This window comes from Pelmatolapia mariae, linkage group LG23 (assembly GCF_036321145.2).
Source record: "Pelmatolapia mariae isolate MD_Pm_ZW linkage group LG23, Pm_UMD_F_2, whole genome shotgun sequence".
NCBI classification, from domain to species: Eukaryota; Metazoa; Chordata; class Actinopteri; order Cichliformes; family Cichlidae; genus Pelmatolapia; species Pelmatolapia mariae.
In genome coordinates, this window is record NC_086246.1 from 25,192,731 (window position 1) to 25,212,142 (window position 19,412).

The 19,412-nt window shown below is 41.1% G+C and overlaps 1 protein-coding gene across 1 annotated transcript in view; it reads left to right on the forward strand.

Annotated features, from left to right (window-relative positions):
• Positions 1-19,412, forward strand: part of ahr2 (aryl hydrocarbon receptor 2) — a 96,728-nt gene that overhangs the window by 14,496 nt on the left and 62,820 nt on the right. Inside the window, exon 2 of the mRNA XM_063465860.1 lies at positions 6,461-6,648. Within this exon, the coding sequence (XP_063321930.1) occupies positions 6,461-6,648 (188 nt within the window). The remainder of the gene's footprint in view (positions 1-6,460; positions 6,649-19,412) is intronic.

Sequence of the window (19,412 nt, forward strand, 5' to 3'; positions counted from 1 at the left end):
ATTAAAAATACAAGTTAATCAGCTGGAAATTCAGTTGCTACAGTTTTACAAAATTAGAAACAGGCGCACCAACCATAACAGAAAGTAAAGCCTTATTCTGCTGTGGCCTTAGAGAATTTTCACTGCTTTACCTGCAGCCGTACAGCATTATCTAATGAGGAACTGAAACTGTTACACTCCATCAGACTCCACTGAAAGAAACTGCAATTTTACCTCAGAGAATACACACAATATTTGTCCGCCACAGCCTTGTTGTTAGATGCACAAAGTGACCAGAAACTGTGGTTATCTGTGTTTCTGTTGGTGGAGGCTTTGAAAAGACACAACACACAATCGCACAAGGGGTGCAGTTATGTGTTAGGTAACTTTTTTTGTTAGGTGACATTTTTTCATTTAAATGTTTTTTTATTGCTAATGTCCAATCAGATTGTAAAAAAACTTAATGAGACCTCGCCTGGCTCTATCTGTTGCTTCTAGCAGCCTGTATGCTGATTTCTATGTACAGGACTCAGGTTGGATTTTTAGTTGTTCTCTTCAGGGGTCATTGTCAGCAATTAGTCAACATTAGCTTAGAAAAGCTTGGAAATTAAATTGATGCTTTTGTAGCCTTAAGAACTGCTGATGGCTAAATTGCCCCCTTTGTAAGTTGCCTCAGGCCTCACTCAGGCCTAGAGACTGATCGGCAACCACACGGCAATTTACAGTCACTGGGGAGAAGCGTGCATTCCCTGAATGTTTGAGCGAGTGCTTAGTGGGTGTTTCTAGGTGAAATCAAGCAAAGAGGATGATGTAGCAAAACCCCCATTGTGACTGCGTGGAAGACTTATCTGTAAACATTTGCCGTTTGCTCTCAGTTCTGCAGTGAAAGTTGAAAAAGTTCAAGGTAACCTGGAAATATGGATTATTCACCTTCGAAGTAAAAGTTGCACCTTTTGAAATGTGTTGGTTTCAGTGGTCAGGAACAATCTTTCTTTCAGGTTGTAGTAGTTTGGTCAAGAGCAGATTGCTGCGGTTGCCTGGAAGATACAATCCTGTCTGTAAAGAGTTGACAAATTCTGACTCAGTGAGAAACCGGAAACGGGGAATGTTCTCCTTCAAAGTAAAAGTTGTGCCTTCTTGCTGCAGAAGAGCATCTGTTTGTGCTGCATATTAAGTGCCTTGAGTGCCAAAATTAATTAAATAAATAGATCACTGAATAATAAATTAAATATCCCATTAATTAATTAAAACTGGAAATGATTCATTAAATATATAGGTAATCATAAAATGTCAATTCATTTCATTTAAAACATATTTACAATTATTTATTTCCCGTTATAATTCATTAACACATTTAATTATTATTTGATTGTGTATTTAGTTAATTCATTTTGGCACTCAAGGCCCTCCACTGTCACACTTTTCACGGTTTCATTACCACTCGGCAAGTAGTTAGCAACTTCCAGCAACCTTCAGCAGCCACTTGCCATCTCACCACAGAATACACACTGTTCCCTAGCAACTGGTGGTTACCAGGGAGTCACTGGCCATCTTCTAGGCCTGTTTCACAACAACTGGAATCAACTTCCAGCAACCACTTACAACTGATCTTTGAACACACATTTTCTTCTTTTGACTGATGGTTGCTGAGTAGTCTCGAGACCTGTGACTGAAACTCAGGCTCGCATGATTCAGCTAAATATTTTTTCGCGCTCTCAAAAGAAAGCAGTAAAGACTAATACGTCTGTTCACGCCTTTCAGTTTCAAAATTCACACAGCGTCTCTTAAGTAAATACAGACAGTAGCTTTTCAATGCCAAAAGAAGTTTCTGCACTGATGCAGACAGTAGTTAAGTGATCCGAAACATCGGTTTAAACCTTCAGCTTGTGTTTATTGGCTCTCTTGCATGTTATGCTTTTGTAGTGACGACTGAGTGAGCAGCCACCGACACCTATGGCGGTGAAGGTGATCGTCACTTCCAACACTTCATTTGTCAACAGCTGGGGTTGCCTTTGCTAATTTGCACATTTTAACCCAAACTGCAGTCCTTCCCCAACTATAACCAAACAACCTTTGGTCCCAAAATTTAAGCAGCAACCAGAAGTGAAAAATGAAACTAGGTGCAAATAAAAAAAAAAAGATCCAAATGGGAAGTGAAACAGGGTCCCTGGGCTGTTCACCCTTTAACAAGTAACCACTGTCCATTGTACCTCCAATGTGGCCATAATTCACGAGCACTGGTAAATCACGTGATGGCAGTGATGGGGGCAGTGGCATCATTAAAAGGAGTTTGTTATAGTAGATACACTGCCCAGCTTTAGACTGAAGCTGCTAATGTCTGTGTATGGATGTGCAGCCAAAGAGGAGTGTGGTCAGTCTAGATTTCAGCTGTGCAGTCTTGGATTTGTGCAGATCTGATTTAAAATCTTCCCCCATCATAATAGATAAGTCTGATGAAGCCCTGTGTTAGGCAAACACCTTTATACAGAGTTACACCTGCTTTTCATGGCCTGATGCTGTAGTTTATTCAGAGTGTGTAAAGTCTGCACCTTTTAGTTTCATGTTTTCTGTAAATAAAATTGACCTTTTCAAATGGAAGAAACCTCATTTAGGAAGGAAGCTCTCCATTTCCTGTCACATTGAAAGTATATAAACCTCCTCAGCCTCTAAACTCTCACACTCGCACTAAAGTGGATCATCTTTGATCGCTGTCCTGTTTCTCGTTGCCAAAGCAAGCGAGCTTACTGAACAGGGCTGAGCACACACGCTTGGTAAACAAGTCTGGCAACAGGTGACATCACTCTTCGGCTCACCTGGTTCCCATGGCAAGAGTGGATGGAGCAGATTAGACTCTGGAGAGCAGAGGTGGTCGGGGCTTTGTTATTTTTCCACTCAGCCAACTGTCAGCAGCTCTGAAGGAAAACAACCACGCTGAACTGATCAGTGTGTGATACCTGACCCATAATCCAGCACGCAAACTCAATTTCAGCTCATGGATTTCTTCCATTTGATAGAATAGCTGCCCTTTTGAATCACCTCTTCTCTATTCGAATAATGTAAAACACAGAGGAATTACAGTATTTCTGATGCTGTATAATAGGTTTTTCAACAAGTACAAGTACTTCTGAACAGTTCTGGTAGCTCATGATGGGAAATGCCATACAAACACATTTATTTTAGGATGTTTTCCCTAGAGATGGACCGATCCGATATTAAGTATCGGTATCGGTCCGATACTGACCTAAATTACTGGATCGGATATCGGCGAGAAATTAAAAAATGTAATCCGATCCATTAAATATCAAAAAAGCACCTCACAAAACTTGCGACACGACGTAACTCGGCTTGTAACCGTAGCACGTCGAAGCAGTGTGCTCACGTGATAGAGCGGCTGTGTGTATTTGTAGCCTTGCTACCAAACCAGCATTTCATCTCCGAGGAAGTCATCCCAGAGAGAAGTAAAGCAAGTGTGTAAGTTCATCTCTGAATGTTTGTAAAGCGTATCTACGTTAAGCTTAACAACCGATATATGGAGCCTCTTCTCTCTCTCTCCCTCTCTTGCTGCTACTTCAATCGTGAAACTGCTTAATGATCAGCTGATCGGCTTTTCTGTCGCGAGTCCGTCTCGCTTCTTTGTTTTTGGCCCACTTTGCACCAGAAAGAGGAAACCAGCGGCTGAACAACAGCAGCACGTTTAACCTTGATAAGCTGTTGTTAGAATTTATTTAATATTACTTTCTAGACCAGGATCCTTTTCTACGTAGCTGACGGCTGGTAACTGTGCAGGGGCGGATCTAGCAAAGTTTAGCCAGGGGGGCCGATGGGGCATTAACAGGGAAAAGGGGGCACAAAGACATACTTATCTTTCTTATTCTCATTTAAAATGTCTAGCTTTTAATAAATAATTATCTGAATCTTACACCCAAAGTTTTAATCTGATGTAAAATGTATAGAAGTCCATTACTGTATATAGTAACTGTTAAGTCTAATATACCCTAGTAAGCTATAGTACTTTTTCCTTTGGGAAAGTACCATCTGTGCAGTCTGCAATTCTGTAGAAGAAAGATGTTGAATATATTTAATTATTCTTGAAAAATAATTTATTTCTGTGCATTTTTTTCACACTGCATCAAATTAAAGTTGATTACGTCGATTAAGCATCATGAGGTGGAGGGTGGGGGTGGTTCCCTTTTTTTTTTTTTGCTGGGAGTTTGCAACCCTATTAGTTAGGTTGCTTAATATTTCTGCTGAGTACTCTTTAAAATACCAGAATAGGAAGGATGGAGTAGGTTTAAGTTTATTAGATTGATCAGTATTGCTGAACTATGAAATATTTTGGGTGCAGTGTATTTTTTACATACAGGTATAACAGAATAGCTTTAGTGTTGTTGTTTATTTAAACTTGAGTATGAACTTATACAAAATGCAGCAAGATATTAAAAAAAAAACAGTTTTATTGATTAAAAAACACACTATATCGGATTAATATCGGTATCGGCAGATATCCAAATTTATGATATCGGTATCGGTATTGGACATAAAAAAGTGGTATCGTGCCATCTCTAGTTTTCCCTTACGTCCTTGGAATTTCTTTTGCTTAGTACAAACAACTCGAGTGAACTGGGAATCTGGAAAACATGGAACAGAGTGTTTTGGTCGCCTTGTCAACAGCCTGAGACAAGGTGGAGACTGAGACTATTCTGAATGCTCTAGAAAATTTCTTTCTTAATGTGGTTTTTGTTGATCTATGAGTTGATCAGTTGAGTGCTTGTTTAGTCGATTTTATTTGATGTGAGTAAAAGAATTCACAAATCCATTGAGGTTTGATTGTTAGTTTTCAGCTTGCTGTGAGGTCTTCACCGTGTCTTCACTTCACTTGTGTTGGTCCAGGTTCATATTGCTATGATGTCATAGTTTTGTTATGTGGAAAAAATCTGCCAATGTCCACTTAGGAAAAAAAAAATCCCCAAAAAGAGGGTGGTTAGGGTTGGGGGTTAGGATGTGGATCGTGGTTAGGGTTACGGGGCTGTAGTTAGGGTTATGGTTATGGGGTTTGGGTTTGGTGTGATGGTGTTTCCATTTTGCAGAACTGTGACGTCACAACAACAATGACTGGTCAGTTGCAATGTTGAACCTGGACCAACATTAATTATGATGATCCAGGAACAACACCAACACGGGGATATCGGATCGTGCATGCTGCTGTATATGGTTCCTGATGGTTTTCCTCCTTTTCTCTGCTGTTCATCCTGACTGTGTTTGCACCTCCTCACACATGGGGTGGTGCAGATAGAGTGCTGAATCAATTCAACCAAACAGCTTGTTAGTGGAGTTTTTTGTGATGGTTAACTCTTTGAATATCGGTTTGAGGTTGAGTCAGCTATTATAGCATACAAAAAAAAAACAGGTAGTGTATCAGGTATTAAATAACTTCAAACTTCTGACCCTGCCATAGCTTCCTCCATGCCTGTATCTTAATTGCCCCTTGGGGATAAATAAAGTCTCTCTGACTGACTGATGCCGTGTCATAGCACAGTAAACACAGAACTCACAATCCACATTATTACACCTTTTCTGGGTGGGATCCACTTTTTGCCTTCAGAACAGTCTTAGTTCTTCATGTCACAGATTCAAAAAGGTGATGGAAACATTCCTCACAGATTTATGTCCGTATTGACATGACAGCATCACACTGTTACCCATGATGTGAATCTGCTTTTCCACAATGTCCCAAAGGTGCTCTATTGGACTGAGATCTGGTAACTGTGGAGGCCGTTTGAGTACAGTGAACTTTTGAGTTCTGTGACATGGTGTGTTATCCTGCTGCTATCCTGCTTGAACTATTAATACAAGGCAGGATGTATCCAAGATTATTTTAGTTGTTTATGCCAAAGTCTGATCCTGCAATCTGAAATTGAAACTCATCACTAGGCAGCATAATGCAGCTTTCTGTTGTTCGGTTTGGTAAGCCTGTGTGAATTGTAGCCTCAGTTTCCTGTTCTTAGCTGACACACCCACTGTGCTCTTCAGTTTCAAGGTTCAGTGTGTTTTGTGCGTTCAGAGATGCTCTTCTGCATACTTTTGTTGTAACGAGTGGTTATTTGAGTGGCCGTTGCCTTCCTGCCTTCTCAGTCATGCTTCATTTGGTTCCTAATGTAGACATAGAGGGAGGCCTTCCTAAAAGCCATGGTTTACTCAAGGATGTCTGATGCTTGTTCGGCAGTGTCTTTTCTATCAGCATGTCATCTCAGTTTATCCCAGCTGCTCTTATACTGACGCACACACACGTCAGTATGCAGAACACATGCAGCTCCCAACTTTGTTTGTTGGGCTTCTCATGACCTCTCTCATTCTCAACCCAACGTTTTGACTCTGAAGAGAAACCGACCTTTTCCAAGAGTCACTTGAGATGTGGAAAAGTTTCTCGGTCGTCAACCTGTCCTTTTAAAATAACCCCCTTTGTCTCTTTTTGTATACACAGGCCCAAACCTCCACCTCCTGAGGGCGCCAAGTCCAACCCGTCCAAACGGCATCGCGACAGGCTCAACGGCGAGCTGGACAAGCTCACCAGCCTGCTGCCCTTCACAGAGGAGGTGCGGTCCCGGCTGGACAAGCTGTCCGTCCTCCGCCTCAGCGTCGGGTACCTGAAGGTCAAGAGCTACTTCAACGGTAAGTCTTTGATCAACTCCCACGTCTGACAAATACAATCCTTCAAATCAGAGTTTGTAGGATTTGTTTCAGATATGAAAGGATATATATTACATGTCTTTGCGCAATGTTTGGCACCTAGTGTGTGAAAGGATGCTGTGTCACTGCTTCAGACACGTAACAATATATGAGTGCGTGATGGTTTTTAAAAAAAAAACAACTTTTTTTCCCCAGATGCGCTATTTTGAAATGTCACGAGATGCTTCAGGCTTTTATGTTAATGCGATGGCATCAGATTTGTGCTGTGTTGAAATGTTTAATGGTGTATGTCTTTACCATGGAGTCAGCTGTTCAATGGGACTTAATCCAGAAACTAATCGAGCTGCAAGATGAAGCAAGTCAGCATCATTTTGAATCCGACATTTATGTTTAATAGCAGCAATGTTGGGAAAGCTGTGCTTATCCAAGCTTGATGTAAAGTCAGTGCAATACTGAGCTGGCTAATTAGATGTAATTATTAGATGTGGTCATATGTAACTCTGGAGATTACACTTGTTTTGTTGGGTAGGGATGTTTCAGTGGGTGTACAAATATAGTGGCTGAAAATCAGCAAATAAGTCAGCATTTATTGATAGATGTGTCACAGCGATTTTGTGCCAGATCAGTGTTCAGACACGTTGTGATGAAGAGCCAGAAAAGGCCAGAACAGGACACAAAAGGAAGAATTTTTGGGGCCCTGAAACAGTGGAAATAATTAACATCCATCCATCCATATATACAAGAGAGGAAGACGTCATTGTGAAGCACTAAGATATCGTCCATGGTACTGGTTTGGTACAATAAATGGCTAAATCCAGTAACAAAGTAGGGCCTGATTACGGCAACAAGTCATAACCACAGTTATTTAATTGACTAGAAAATCTTGAGTCACTGAACCCAAAAACTCCCTTTTTAACAGTAGACCATGAACTTGAAGTTGGACCAAAGTCCGATGATGTTTGCACGTCTTCTTCTATCGTTTTGATTCAGTCATTTTCACCACTCCTGATACATTTTTCCAAACAGTTAATGAATAAAAACATCTCACCACCATTTCAAGACCTGAACAACAAATGCTTGTACTCTTCCATTGAAACCTCACTGACTCTGAAAAAGTGCTGCAAGAACCTGTGGGCGTGATTCAGGGTAAAGAGTGTTCAGACACAAAAATGAAATGGGAAGGGTTCATTTGACGCTCGGCACGATGTAACTGCTGGAACTGAGAAAATCAAGATGATAAAACTTAAAAAAAAAAAAAAAAAAAAAAAAAGATGATAAAACTTGATGATGAAACTACAGGCGTCAGGAAACAAAGAAAAAATACACAAACTTTGCAGCAACTACTGCATATTACATCAAAATTACACTACATAGATTGACAGTACATGCTTGTGCGTAAGAAGCAGTGCAATGCTGGATTGTGGGCTTGTGACTTTTGCTCTTCGACACCTGTTTGAATGAAAGTTTGACGTGGTCTGATTGAAAACAGTCACTCGGTGCTGCACAGCGTTATGGAAAGTGAGAGATCCGTTCTCTTATGAGGAGCTGTGAGATGCAGATGAGAAATGACAAAACGCTGAGTGGTGAGGTGCGCGTAGCAACAATAACAGCGTGTACACAAACACGACGAGTAAGGATAATGTGGGTGGGGAAATTCACTCCTGATGTGAGAACTGCATCAAAGCAACCGAGAAAGACTGAAACAAAATAAATAATATGCAGATAGGGATGGGCTTTTCAAGCAGGAACAATTTCAGGATTCACCGGGAACCATTCAGCTATTCTTCGACGATCGCTCCCCCACCTGAACTGCCCTCACCCGATTTAGATGTGGCAGACTTACGACATGTTCGGATTACCTGGAGTGGCTTGCACACAAGACTTGTTGACAGCTGTAGTCTTTGGCCATCTGTGTTTCTCTTATTTGTGCAGGCCTACTTAATCTCACTGCACCACACATATTCTTGGCTGGCAAAAAGCCTGCATACGCACAGCCACCACCTCCTGGCTAAAGTTACATCTTTACCGAGTGCTGGGTAACAAGGAGGGAAAAATACACGTTTCGCAACCATCGCTAATAATCCAAATCCTGATCCTACAAATATGTGAGTAGCTAATAAATTGGTAAAGCAGTGTCAGGTTAATGTCCACACACCTTTGCGTGGGGTTAGACCACACTGGGCTCTGACACAGCCTGCATATAGCAGCTTACTTCGGTTTACTGATAGATGCTGGACACTTAGCTGGTGCTGTGCCTTAATAAAATATGAATAATTTATTTAAGCAGTCTAATATTTTTGCTGCTGTAGAGTCCCACAAAACTCACAATGAGGCCTCAGTGTTTCTCTGATATAAAATCTGATATTTTATGGATCTTATGCTGTATTTACCCTCGTGGCGATGAATTAGAGCAGTTTGAGAGTTACAGCTAGATAGATTTATTTGTTCTCTGTAGTGTTCTGTGATTCTGTAGTATACCTGCATTTTGTTTCCTGCTATATATGAAAGGTTTTTTTTTTACCTCCTCTCTTGGTTTCCTGTGTGGAAACTCCACTAAAACACACTCCACTAGTCAGACACACTTCGGGTTTATGAAAACAGTTTATTCTGAACCTTTTTAGACCAGCTTTATTTCCATTTCAGGCCCCAAATAAGGCAGCAGCATGCAGACAAACAGCGGTTTGAAACATCCTGCTGGGTGTGCATTCAGCTGAGATACACCAGGCTCACCTCAGTCTCACTTTTGTGGCTGATACTGGAAGAAGATAAGTTTAAGAATGGTTAAAGGGCAACTGTCTAGACAGTGATCCAAATCGTTGTTTTAAACAACAGGACAAATACGACAGTATTTGTTTAGTATGCGCACAGCAAGCCACAAGAAAGGAAAGACGTCTCGGGCTAGCATGAAAGTCTGCCAAAGCTAAAAGCAGTGCTGCAGTGGAGTCTTCCTTTGCTTGTGCTCCACGTCTTCACCAGGTTTCTTTAAGTTCAGCATGATACTTCTTGAATAATCCAGGTAAAAAGACCATGAATACATACCCCAGCATTGCCTCCAGTTTGTGTGCATGGTTTCTGACAAAGAAACTGAACAAGCTGCTCAGTCCTTGTGTTTGCAAAGGGAAGACAATCAGGACGAGGATGGATTTAAAAGGGGAGGAGTGAAGATAGATGGTTTCAGACAAAGGGTGAACTGAGGGGATGCACCAACGCCCAGCATAGGGTAAAGAAGGATTATTTAATTCAATTCAATTCAATTCAATTGAAGTGAGTTTTATTTATATAGTGCAAAATCACAACAACATTCTCCTTAAGCTGATTTATTTTGAAAGGTAAAGACCCTGCAATAATACAGAGAAAACCCCACCAATCAAACAACCCCATATGAGCGAGCGCTTGGCGACACTTGGGAACTTAGGAAGGAAAAACTCCCTTTTAATAGGAAGAAACCTCCAGCAGCACCAGTTTAGTGAGCAGCAACCAGTTGAGGGTGATTATTATGAACTGTGAATTATGCAAAGCTACTGTAGCAGAATAAAAATATGATGGTGGAAATCAGCTGCAGTTATTTAGTGTATAAAATATACTGCCTACAAAGAGTTAGTCTTAGGCCCAAAGAAAGTCACTTTAAGATTTAAGAAAAAGCCCAACATTTGTGTACACTTATTATTTTCTCTGTGCACGGTACAGAACATACATGATCATATCAGCATTTTAGGCCACAGCACAGAACAGGTGCATGTCTCATCGGCCTGACAGCATTTATGCAGAAATGCTCGCCTCTTCTCACTCCTCTTCGCACCTCCTGTTGCCGAGGAGGACTGATCCAAATACACGGCAAGTCAGAAGGGCCACATTTCACAGTCATGCACTGATATAGCCTCTCAGCTGGTGGCTACCACACCCCCGCTTATCATTTACTGTAAATAGGAAGCTTGTCTTTCAGGCAGCCTGGATCTAATCATTGCTATTTTCACAAGAGGCAGCAGAACAAAGCGAGGAAGCTCGCTGGAAACTCAAATAACCTCGGTGATCCTCTGCGCCATGTTGACAGAAATAGGGGCAGAATTCACTTTTAGATAAATAATCTTCTTGAGCCCCAGAGGAGAGGATTGTTATTTTCCAAGAGGTCAGAGACCATCGGTGCATCGGTCAATGTTATAAAACAAACCCGTCCACTGCTATCCTTAAAGCTAGGTTGAAAAAATAAATTAATAAATAAATAAATTTCTAGCTCCATTTTTTTAATACTTTGATTGTAGGTCAAGAAGTTATTAGCTTATAATTGGCCCTGTGCAGCCCCTCAATGCATCATCTGTTTGAAATACCATATTTTCCGCACTATAAGGCGCACTTAAATTGCTTAAATTTTCTCAAAAATCGACAGTGCGCCTTATAATCGCCTATGTATGAATTCTGGTTGTGTTTACTGACCTTGAACCAATTTTATGTGGTACACGGTGCATGTTTTAGTACGACTTTGGTAAGCTACGAAGCTGCACCGCTTGATGGATTGTCAGAGCATTACGGCTATTGTAGTCAGGAGCCTCGCGGAGTAATCTGGCTCCAAAACTCTGTCTGCTTCAGGTCCCAAAGTCAAACGAGCACTGCGGCATCACTGAGAGTTAAAAACTGTCTAAATTCTTTCATCTTTAATAAAATGATCAGCGTTGCTTCTTTACCAGGTGTAACAATTAAGTTTAACATCCAGGCATCCATGAAAACAGAATTTATTAAATTCAACGCAGTTAGAAGTTAGCAGGAAGTTAGCTCACTAATTTCCACCTGAACGTGACATACCATGTTCTGACTGAGAGATTTATGAAAAATTAAAACGTACAGCTCTGCTATCACTTCCAACATAAATGAAGACAGAAAACTAAAAAGCAGTGATGTTTGTAGGGTTACTGAAGTTTGGCATGCTGGTATATAACGATGTGCTACATGATTGATAGCGACACAGCTATGTTAGCATAGCAAACAGTGAAGCTGGAGGATGAATTATAACCTTTTTCCACTCGATAAAAGTTAACGTGAGGGCTCCCGATGGAATTCAGCATTAATGAATCAATGGTATGGAAGTGGAGGAAGCAAGAAGAATTTGTTGAGTAAAGTTTGATTTATCTGACTGTTTTGTTTCGCTTAATGCGCTGTAAGCTAGTTTTGCTCCACCCTCATTATATCAACTCTCCTCTCCTAAATAGAAGGCTTGAGAAGCTAGTGGGTGGGGCTTCTGTACTAGAGAGTACCATATTAGGGATATCCTCTCTCTGATATCATACAGAGTAGAAGAGTAGGAAAAACTGGGTGAGGCATGAACGTTTGACTCCCCACGTTAGAGCTGAACATTCAGCAGTGAGCTGGACAGGAAATAATCAAAACATAAATGGCTCATTTCCAAAGTAACAACTTGAAAAAGTGGTTACGTTGTCTTTTAAAAAGGCCACATGGAAGCATTTTAAACCTGCATTCTTATTGCTGGCCAGCAGGGGGCGCCTCCTTATGTGCACAAAGACTTGCGGTTCTATAGATGTTTGTGATAAAACTGCACTTACATTACCTCAATCTGTGACCTCAGCAAACACCTTTCTGTTGACTTTATGATCTCAGTTCTTTGTTTTGAGTCTTATTTATTAAAGCACAATTTTTATTTTGTATACTTTGATCCGATTTAACGTCAAATAAATGATAAAGCCAGGTGTGATTTAAGGTGGGTCTAGATTATAATTGACAAAGTCCTCCTGTGTGAGGGTGCGGTGTCCTTCAGCTTGAGTACACCATTGGTTTGGCTTCACGAGCCAGTGTGTGATGCCACACAGATTACGTCCTTCTTTAAAGTACAGTCTATGTAAATCTAACACAGGGTTAAAGACAGTTTAAAAGAGAGAGTGAATCATGTCTAAAATGTGGAAGATAGCAGAATTGGCTACTGTGAACATCCTTGTCTTTGTGTTTAGAAATATTAAACTGTAGAGGAATAAAGAAAAGGTTGAGTGAAGCCAAAAGCTCCAGCCAAGAAAAGATGATTAAGCATTCAGTGCGCTAAAGGCGTGGACGGTTTATTTTTATCAGATTGCATTTTCAGTCATATGGTAAGTGGATTTCTGAGTGGAGCTGACAGAAGGAGCTGAAACTGAAACAAGCAGAGATGTTGTTTATATAGTGGGGCATATTTAATGTCACGCTATGCATACAGGTTAGACGCTAAACTTTTATTAAGCACGTGTTTACTGCTGTGTTTGTATCTCATCGTCATCTCTTGGAAGCCCACGGTAAATTCTCTCAGCTCAAAAAGGTTTACATAAGGTAATCAGAGGACAGATCAGAAGGGAGGTGATATATGGCCAAATACTGGAATAATAAAACTGCTTCAGCGTTCAATTTATTAGCTTTGTGCTGGAACCGACAGGAATTTTTCTCCTGGAACAGCGAGTAAACTGAGCCAGAAGTCTCAGGCGCTGGCAAGTGATCAGTGAATCACTGGCATTGACTAACAACCCTATCAACCCCCTGCAGTCGTTGGTCTATTTATGCTCTGAGACACGGTAGAAAAAGAGAAGACGGACATACTGGCTCTTTAATGCGAGCGTGTAGCCGCTCTCATCAAAGCAGAGGAGCCCCGACTGCCTGCTGCCAAAGGAAACAAGACAGCAGAGCTGGTTTCGCTTTGGTCTCATCAATTATTTGGCCGTGCGGGTCACTTAGTGTCAGCTGAACAAATGCGTTTGGAGGCGGCGTTGGGAGTCTGGTTTCCTTCAAACCCCGCTGTCGCTGCAGCAGCTTCCCTCCTCACCGCTCTTATTTTGAAATATCAAATTGAGAACAGCTTGATCCAGAAGTTAGACGGTTCGCCTGCGAACGTAGCATGTCGGATCCAAGATTTCTTCACTCATCCCCACCCGTTTCTTGGCCGCTCTCCCTTTTCCACCCACCGATCTCCACCCGTTTCCTGTGGCGCCCCCTGCAGCCCCTTGGTGGGCCCCCTTTTCCTTCAACTGTTCAGCTTCTTCCTCCTTTTCTGAAGTTCACAGCTCCCCCGACCCCCGCCGCCCTCCACCTCCACCTCAAATAAACTGCAGGACTCCGTTTTGTTGTTACAGCAGGGAGGCCTGTTCGTGCAGCAGACCTACGTCGGCACAACTCGAGGCTTTATGCATTCATAAAACCCTCCAATTTTACCTTTTCTGCGCTCCTTCAAAGCCTTCTTTAAAAAGCTGCCTTTTTAGTGCATGAAGACTTTTGAAGTGCTTTGTTTGTGCTTGCTTGGGGCTTTTCTTAAGTATTAAAAAGTCCTCATTATGCTGGATTTCTCATTATGTAATGACAGGTCCACCTTAAGATGACTCCAAAGTGCAGTCTGCTTCCCTGAAACAAGCCGTGCCTCATCAGTCTGACAGATTTTATTGGCTTTTATCTGAAGAAAATTTGAAGGTTTGTGGGTGAGACAGTGGAGGAGGACTCCCTTGCCAGGGTTTCCAGCATAAATTTCTCTAGCCTCTCTTTTGTTTCTACTCACTCTTAATTGTGATAAGCCCAAACTTATTTGCATAGCCGGCTTTAAAAGCAATAAAAGAAAACAAAGTACTTCAACCAGGGGAATAAAAGCAGGCATTAAAGTCAGGAAATTAAGATTAAAGGACGAGGAGGGTAAAAATAACAGTGAAAACAATAAAAACAAAGGACACCGAGCAGCAAAAAGCAAGGCTGTAAAATTAAGTTTACAAGGTGATTTTAAAAGGCAGTGATACACTACAGCTGCTCAGTTTGAGGGGTTTTTAGGTCTCGGTACCGTTTCCTGTAACTTGACATGTTCGGTTTCTCTTTGTTACGTTTAAGCAACATGTTTGAATGTGGGGAAATTAAACTGATGCAATACACTGCATGCAGAAACACGCCATGTACAGGGTCAAATATGATCTTGTTATGACGCTAACCCTGTAAAAACCCTGTTTTTTTAACTAGAGTATTTATTGAACCTTCTGACAAATAAAAAAAAGAAATAAAAAAAAAATCGTCATATATGAGTTTTAATTTGCATAATTTTTGCTATATCCAGGATTTTGTGCGATTTATTGCTCACAGCTTTTATCTTAAACAAAGAAAACATTTAATGGCATTAGGGTTTAAACAAAACACACTGGTGATGTAGAGGTCTTAAAAACTCATCAAATATGATAAACTTTGCGTTTACAGGGATAAACATGTTTCATTGATGCTGTTTGACCGTGTTCAAGCTAACCCAGGATTTGTATCATCCAAACACTAAAGTAATCATTTCTTGAAATGCGCTGAGGTAGCATTTTAACCTAAAAAAAAACTTGAATGCAAACTTCAGACATGCATAACACACATACACTTGTCAGTTCAATTGTTAATAAATATTGCCATTGATAAATAAATTAAAAGAGGACTTTTTTGGGACGGTAACCAATTAATCCAAAAAGTCTTTACCAGTGTTCACACTGATGAATGATTCCAACCAATTTCACCAATGACTGCCAGCAACCACTTGCCACTCAGTTGGGGAATACACTTTTTGCCCTAGCAACCATTGGTTGCTAAGGTTTGCCTACCAGTCTCTAGGCCTGCGTGACTGAGACCTTAAGCTTTGAAACATATTTGTGAAAACATTAAAAACACAGTTCACGTGTCATAATGTTTTCAAACTAGTTCACAGAGCTGTGGGCTCGTTCTCTGAGCCACTCTGAGCTTTTTAGGTAGTTCTGGACGATGATGTTATCGCTCTAAACCAGGGACACAAACACGACAAAAGAAAAAATACCAGGGATCCAGCGATGAGTGTAGATAACACGGACACAGCTGCACATGTGGTCGCAACTCTTAAATCAACATTTTCCTTTGCATGTTATCAAAAACATTCAAGTGACATCTCTTAAACCAACTTAAAAAATTAAAACCATACAACATTAGACTGAATGAAGTCAGTAACGCCAAAATAATCTGATAAAATTCAGATTCTGAGAAGCATTATCATTGAATCCAGTATCAGTCCATTCATTTTGCTAACTACCAGTCTTAATTTGATACATTTTTTACGACTCACTTACTTTCATTTTTTGTTTAGATTAAGTTTATAAATGATAATAATTGTTCAAAATCGACACAACACAATCTAAACTTTTCGTCCAGCACTGGGAGCATTGGTAAATAAACAGAATCATAAATCTGACCAGACATTTGTCCTAAAATATCCCCAAAATGCCACAAAGACACTGAAACATTTTAACATTTTTAGCTCGTCAATTACCAGCTTTGTGCGACCGCTTGGTCACCAGACTGAAGATGTAAATAAAAAGCTCACTGGGTGTCTGCGGCCGTGTTGAATCACTCGTTGTGATTGTGGTGTTACCAAACACACACACACACACACACACCACTGAGAGTCTGTCTGCTGATGAATTTCCCAGCATGCCTCTCAGTGAACAAAGGCGACCCGGGAGTGTAAAGGCTCACGGGGAGGCCAGCGCGGTGCAGTGGTCTAGCAGGATGTGGCTCAGAAAGGACCACTCTGTGTCCGTCCTTTGGGCCTCGTCTCTCCCACAGGGCTGAGACGCAGGACGGCGACGATGGGCTGCTGGGAAACGCCCGAGGGTTCGATCCCATTTCCAATGCTCACAACACGGGCATTGTTCGACACTGTGAGCATTTTCTGAAGCAGACCTCCCTCGTGTTCAGACACGGCTTTGCTTTTATCCTCAGCTTGTCTGTCTGAGTCCGTCTCTTCTCTTTCCTTTCTTCTGTCTTTCCCTTATCAGAGACAAAGCTTGTTATTATCTCGCTGAAACACTGAGTGAACATTTTCCAATTTTTTTATATTTTCAGCTACATGTCAATCTTTGCTTAACTGCTTTACAAGCTTACATGTTGCTCAAACACTTTCTCTAACATTTTTCACATGAACACATAGCAAGGACATGCACGGGTTCCTGCACAGGGCTAAAAGAGTCGGAGACCACTTGACCAGATTCTACACAAAAACATAAGTAGACGCAAAAGGGACCAAAAGAGATAAATAAATATCAGTAAAATGAGATTTAAAAAAAAATCCAAAATGTCCACAAAAAGTCATAAATGGATATAAAATGTCCACATAGAGACATGAAATAGATGTAAAATGTCCACAAAAAGGAATAGATTTAATATGTCCACGCTGAGACATAAATAGATTTATCTTTTTAAAAAGACACGGAAAGAGGTACAAAATGTTCACAATCTTGCTGAGAAACACCATAAAGCCATAAAAAATAAAGCCATGAAAAGTGAAAAGCAAACACAAAATCACCACAGAATGAAAAGAAAAACAAAGCAGCCACAGAGTGATGAATAAAGACCACAAAACACCCAAAGCAAGTGTAAAAAAAAACCCCAAACAAAGCAAAGCAAAATCACCATGATATAAGACAAAATGAACACAACGACTTCCAAAAGAGGCACACAGAAAAAACCCCACACACATTAAAATAATCCAAGACACCTTCAAAAGGTGTAAAATGTCCATGAAGACACAAAAAAACACAGAGAGATGCAACCAGCCACAAAAGTAACACAAATGGGGTTTTCAATGGGTACAAAATGTCTTCAAAAAGTTGCAAAGAAATGCAAAACTGCAGAGCCAAATGAGCGTGACCACAGAGAGACTGCACGTACCACAGGTAGATTTTAACGTGCAACACCAAAAACAATACCACTTTCTTTTCTGCCTTCTTTCATTTTTGCATTGTGCTGTTTGTGTAGGAGGACGTTTGAGTCAGCTGATTTATCACACCTGAGAGGCGGTGCCAGTGTAAACAGTGAAAGTAAGCCTCCACTGCTGCCTGCGCTAGCACATAGAGAAATGATAGATAGTCTCTTTTAAGAGGCTCTTATTGAGACAAAGAAGTCTGCTGGGGATTCAGGCTTTCTCTTTGTGAGCCTTAATGAATAGCTGTCCCTGATGAAGCTCCCCTGTTTCCCCTCGTGGAGGAGGTGGAGGAGGAGATTTCTGGCTGTTTGAGAGTCATAATTTGTGGTCTTATAATAGCTCGGCTGAACTTCCCTCCTTCGCTGGGCCTCAGGAAACACACACACATGCACGCGTACGCATTTGTACACGCTATATTTTTTCTGTGTTACACATTCATTTTTTTCCCTCTCTCGACATTCACGCACCCCGCCCGACCCTCTTCCTTTATGCGTTTTCCAGATGTGGACAGATTCAGGCCCTCGGTCTGTGTTCCCAGCTGATTAATGCTGATGCTTTACAACATCAGGCTTCCTCTTTGGGAACCCCGTGACCCCCTCTGATCTTGAGCATGACCTCCAACTAGTCTCAAGGTGAAGGCTGGAGAGCACGGGGTATACTGTAGGTTGCAGGTTTCAGGTACAGGCTTACAGATGGTTTATGCTAATTTGGATGAATCACAGTTCAAAATGAACCTTTTATTATTCACTTATTCTGGAGCTCTTCACCACATTAAACAATCAAACATGGGCTGTACCAAGTGCCAGTTGGGAAATTCTACTTTTAAAATATAAATATCTCCATACTTTTTTTTTAGCATCCTATTAATTGTCATTATTCATGCCTCCAAGTGCAAGTGGGCATGTGTGCGAGGTTTAAATGAGTGCAGGTAATTGTGCAGGAAAAGAGTTTATTTGCACTGGTCTGATTTCAGCTCAGTGTGAGAGTCTTTACTGCAAACTGCCGTCAGTTGTGGTCTCACTAATTTCTACTTTCTCTGCTCTCACTTTCACTGTGAGTGCGCCTCCTTGCACACGGAGCGGAGCAGACGCGGCTCCGCTCATGTTACTGTAGGTGGGATAAAAGCTTCCTAAATAAAGTGGTAACATGACAAAATGCGACAAAAGAGAAAGCGAGCTAAAAGGGTTAGTTGTTGGCATTAGAAGGTGAGAAATGCCTCGAAAGTGGTGAACTTGATGCAGTGTTTAGACCGTCGGTTACTGGCGTTAGTAGTAGTGTAATATCTCCTCGTAACCTGATGTGCACCTCCCGAGAAATGTAACTACACGCCACGTCGACGCAGCCTGCAGCGACTTGAACGGCGTGGAAGGTTGCGGTGTAGAGTTAAGAGGGGTTTCCCGTTACGTCGTAAGTTAGGACATAGATTTCCTGCAGAAGTCTATCAAGCTTTACTAGCTCTACATCAGAGGTGTTGGTGCATAGCCCCGGCATAGGAATGAAATTGATATTGACACCGATACCCGATAATGCTGTTTGAGACTAGTAAAAGCTCCTTTTGACTGTTCTCTTGCCACAAGAGGCTTGATTTGGCAGAGTTTTGTACTTCCTGTCGCAAAACCAAAGGGGATTTGTGTCCCCGGTCGGAAACAAACTAGCGACCTTTAGCTTACCAAGCAAACATATTTGCTTTTTCGCTGTTTGAGCGCATGATCTCCAGCGATCAGTCCATACGTGGTAAAGACACTGGATCTTTTTTCGGCTTGCAAAAAAAAAAAAAAATGTTGGCGTCCCACCAACCAAAGAGGTTTGGCCTCCCTCCAGAAGAAAATTACCGGGATTGTGATAAAAATATTTTTAAGCATTCAGTCTTGTGGTTCATTTACTGAAGCATAAAACACGTGTTTATCAAATGGCCAGAAAAAGCACTTACAGCCTCATTTTTAGTTCTCTTACTCGGCAGAAATCTGTCCTTTTTTCTGCTAATTTTGGCCATTTGGTGAACAAAAATGAAAGTTTTACTTCAAAGAAATGCTGTGAGGTTTGCAGC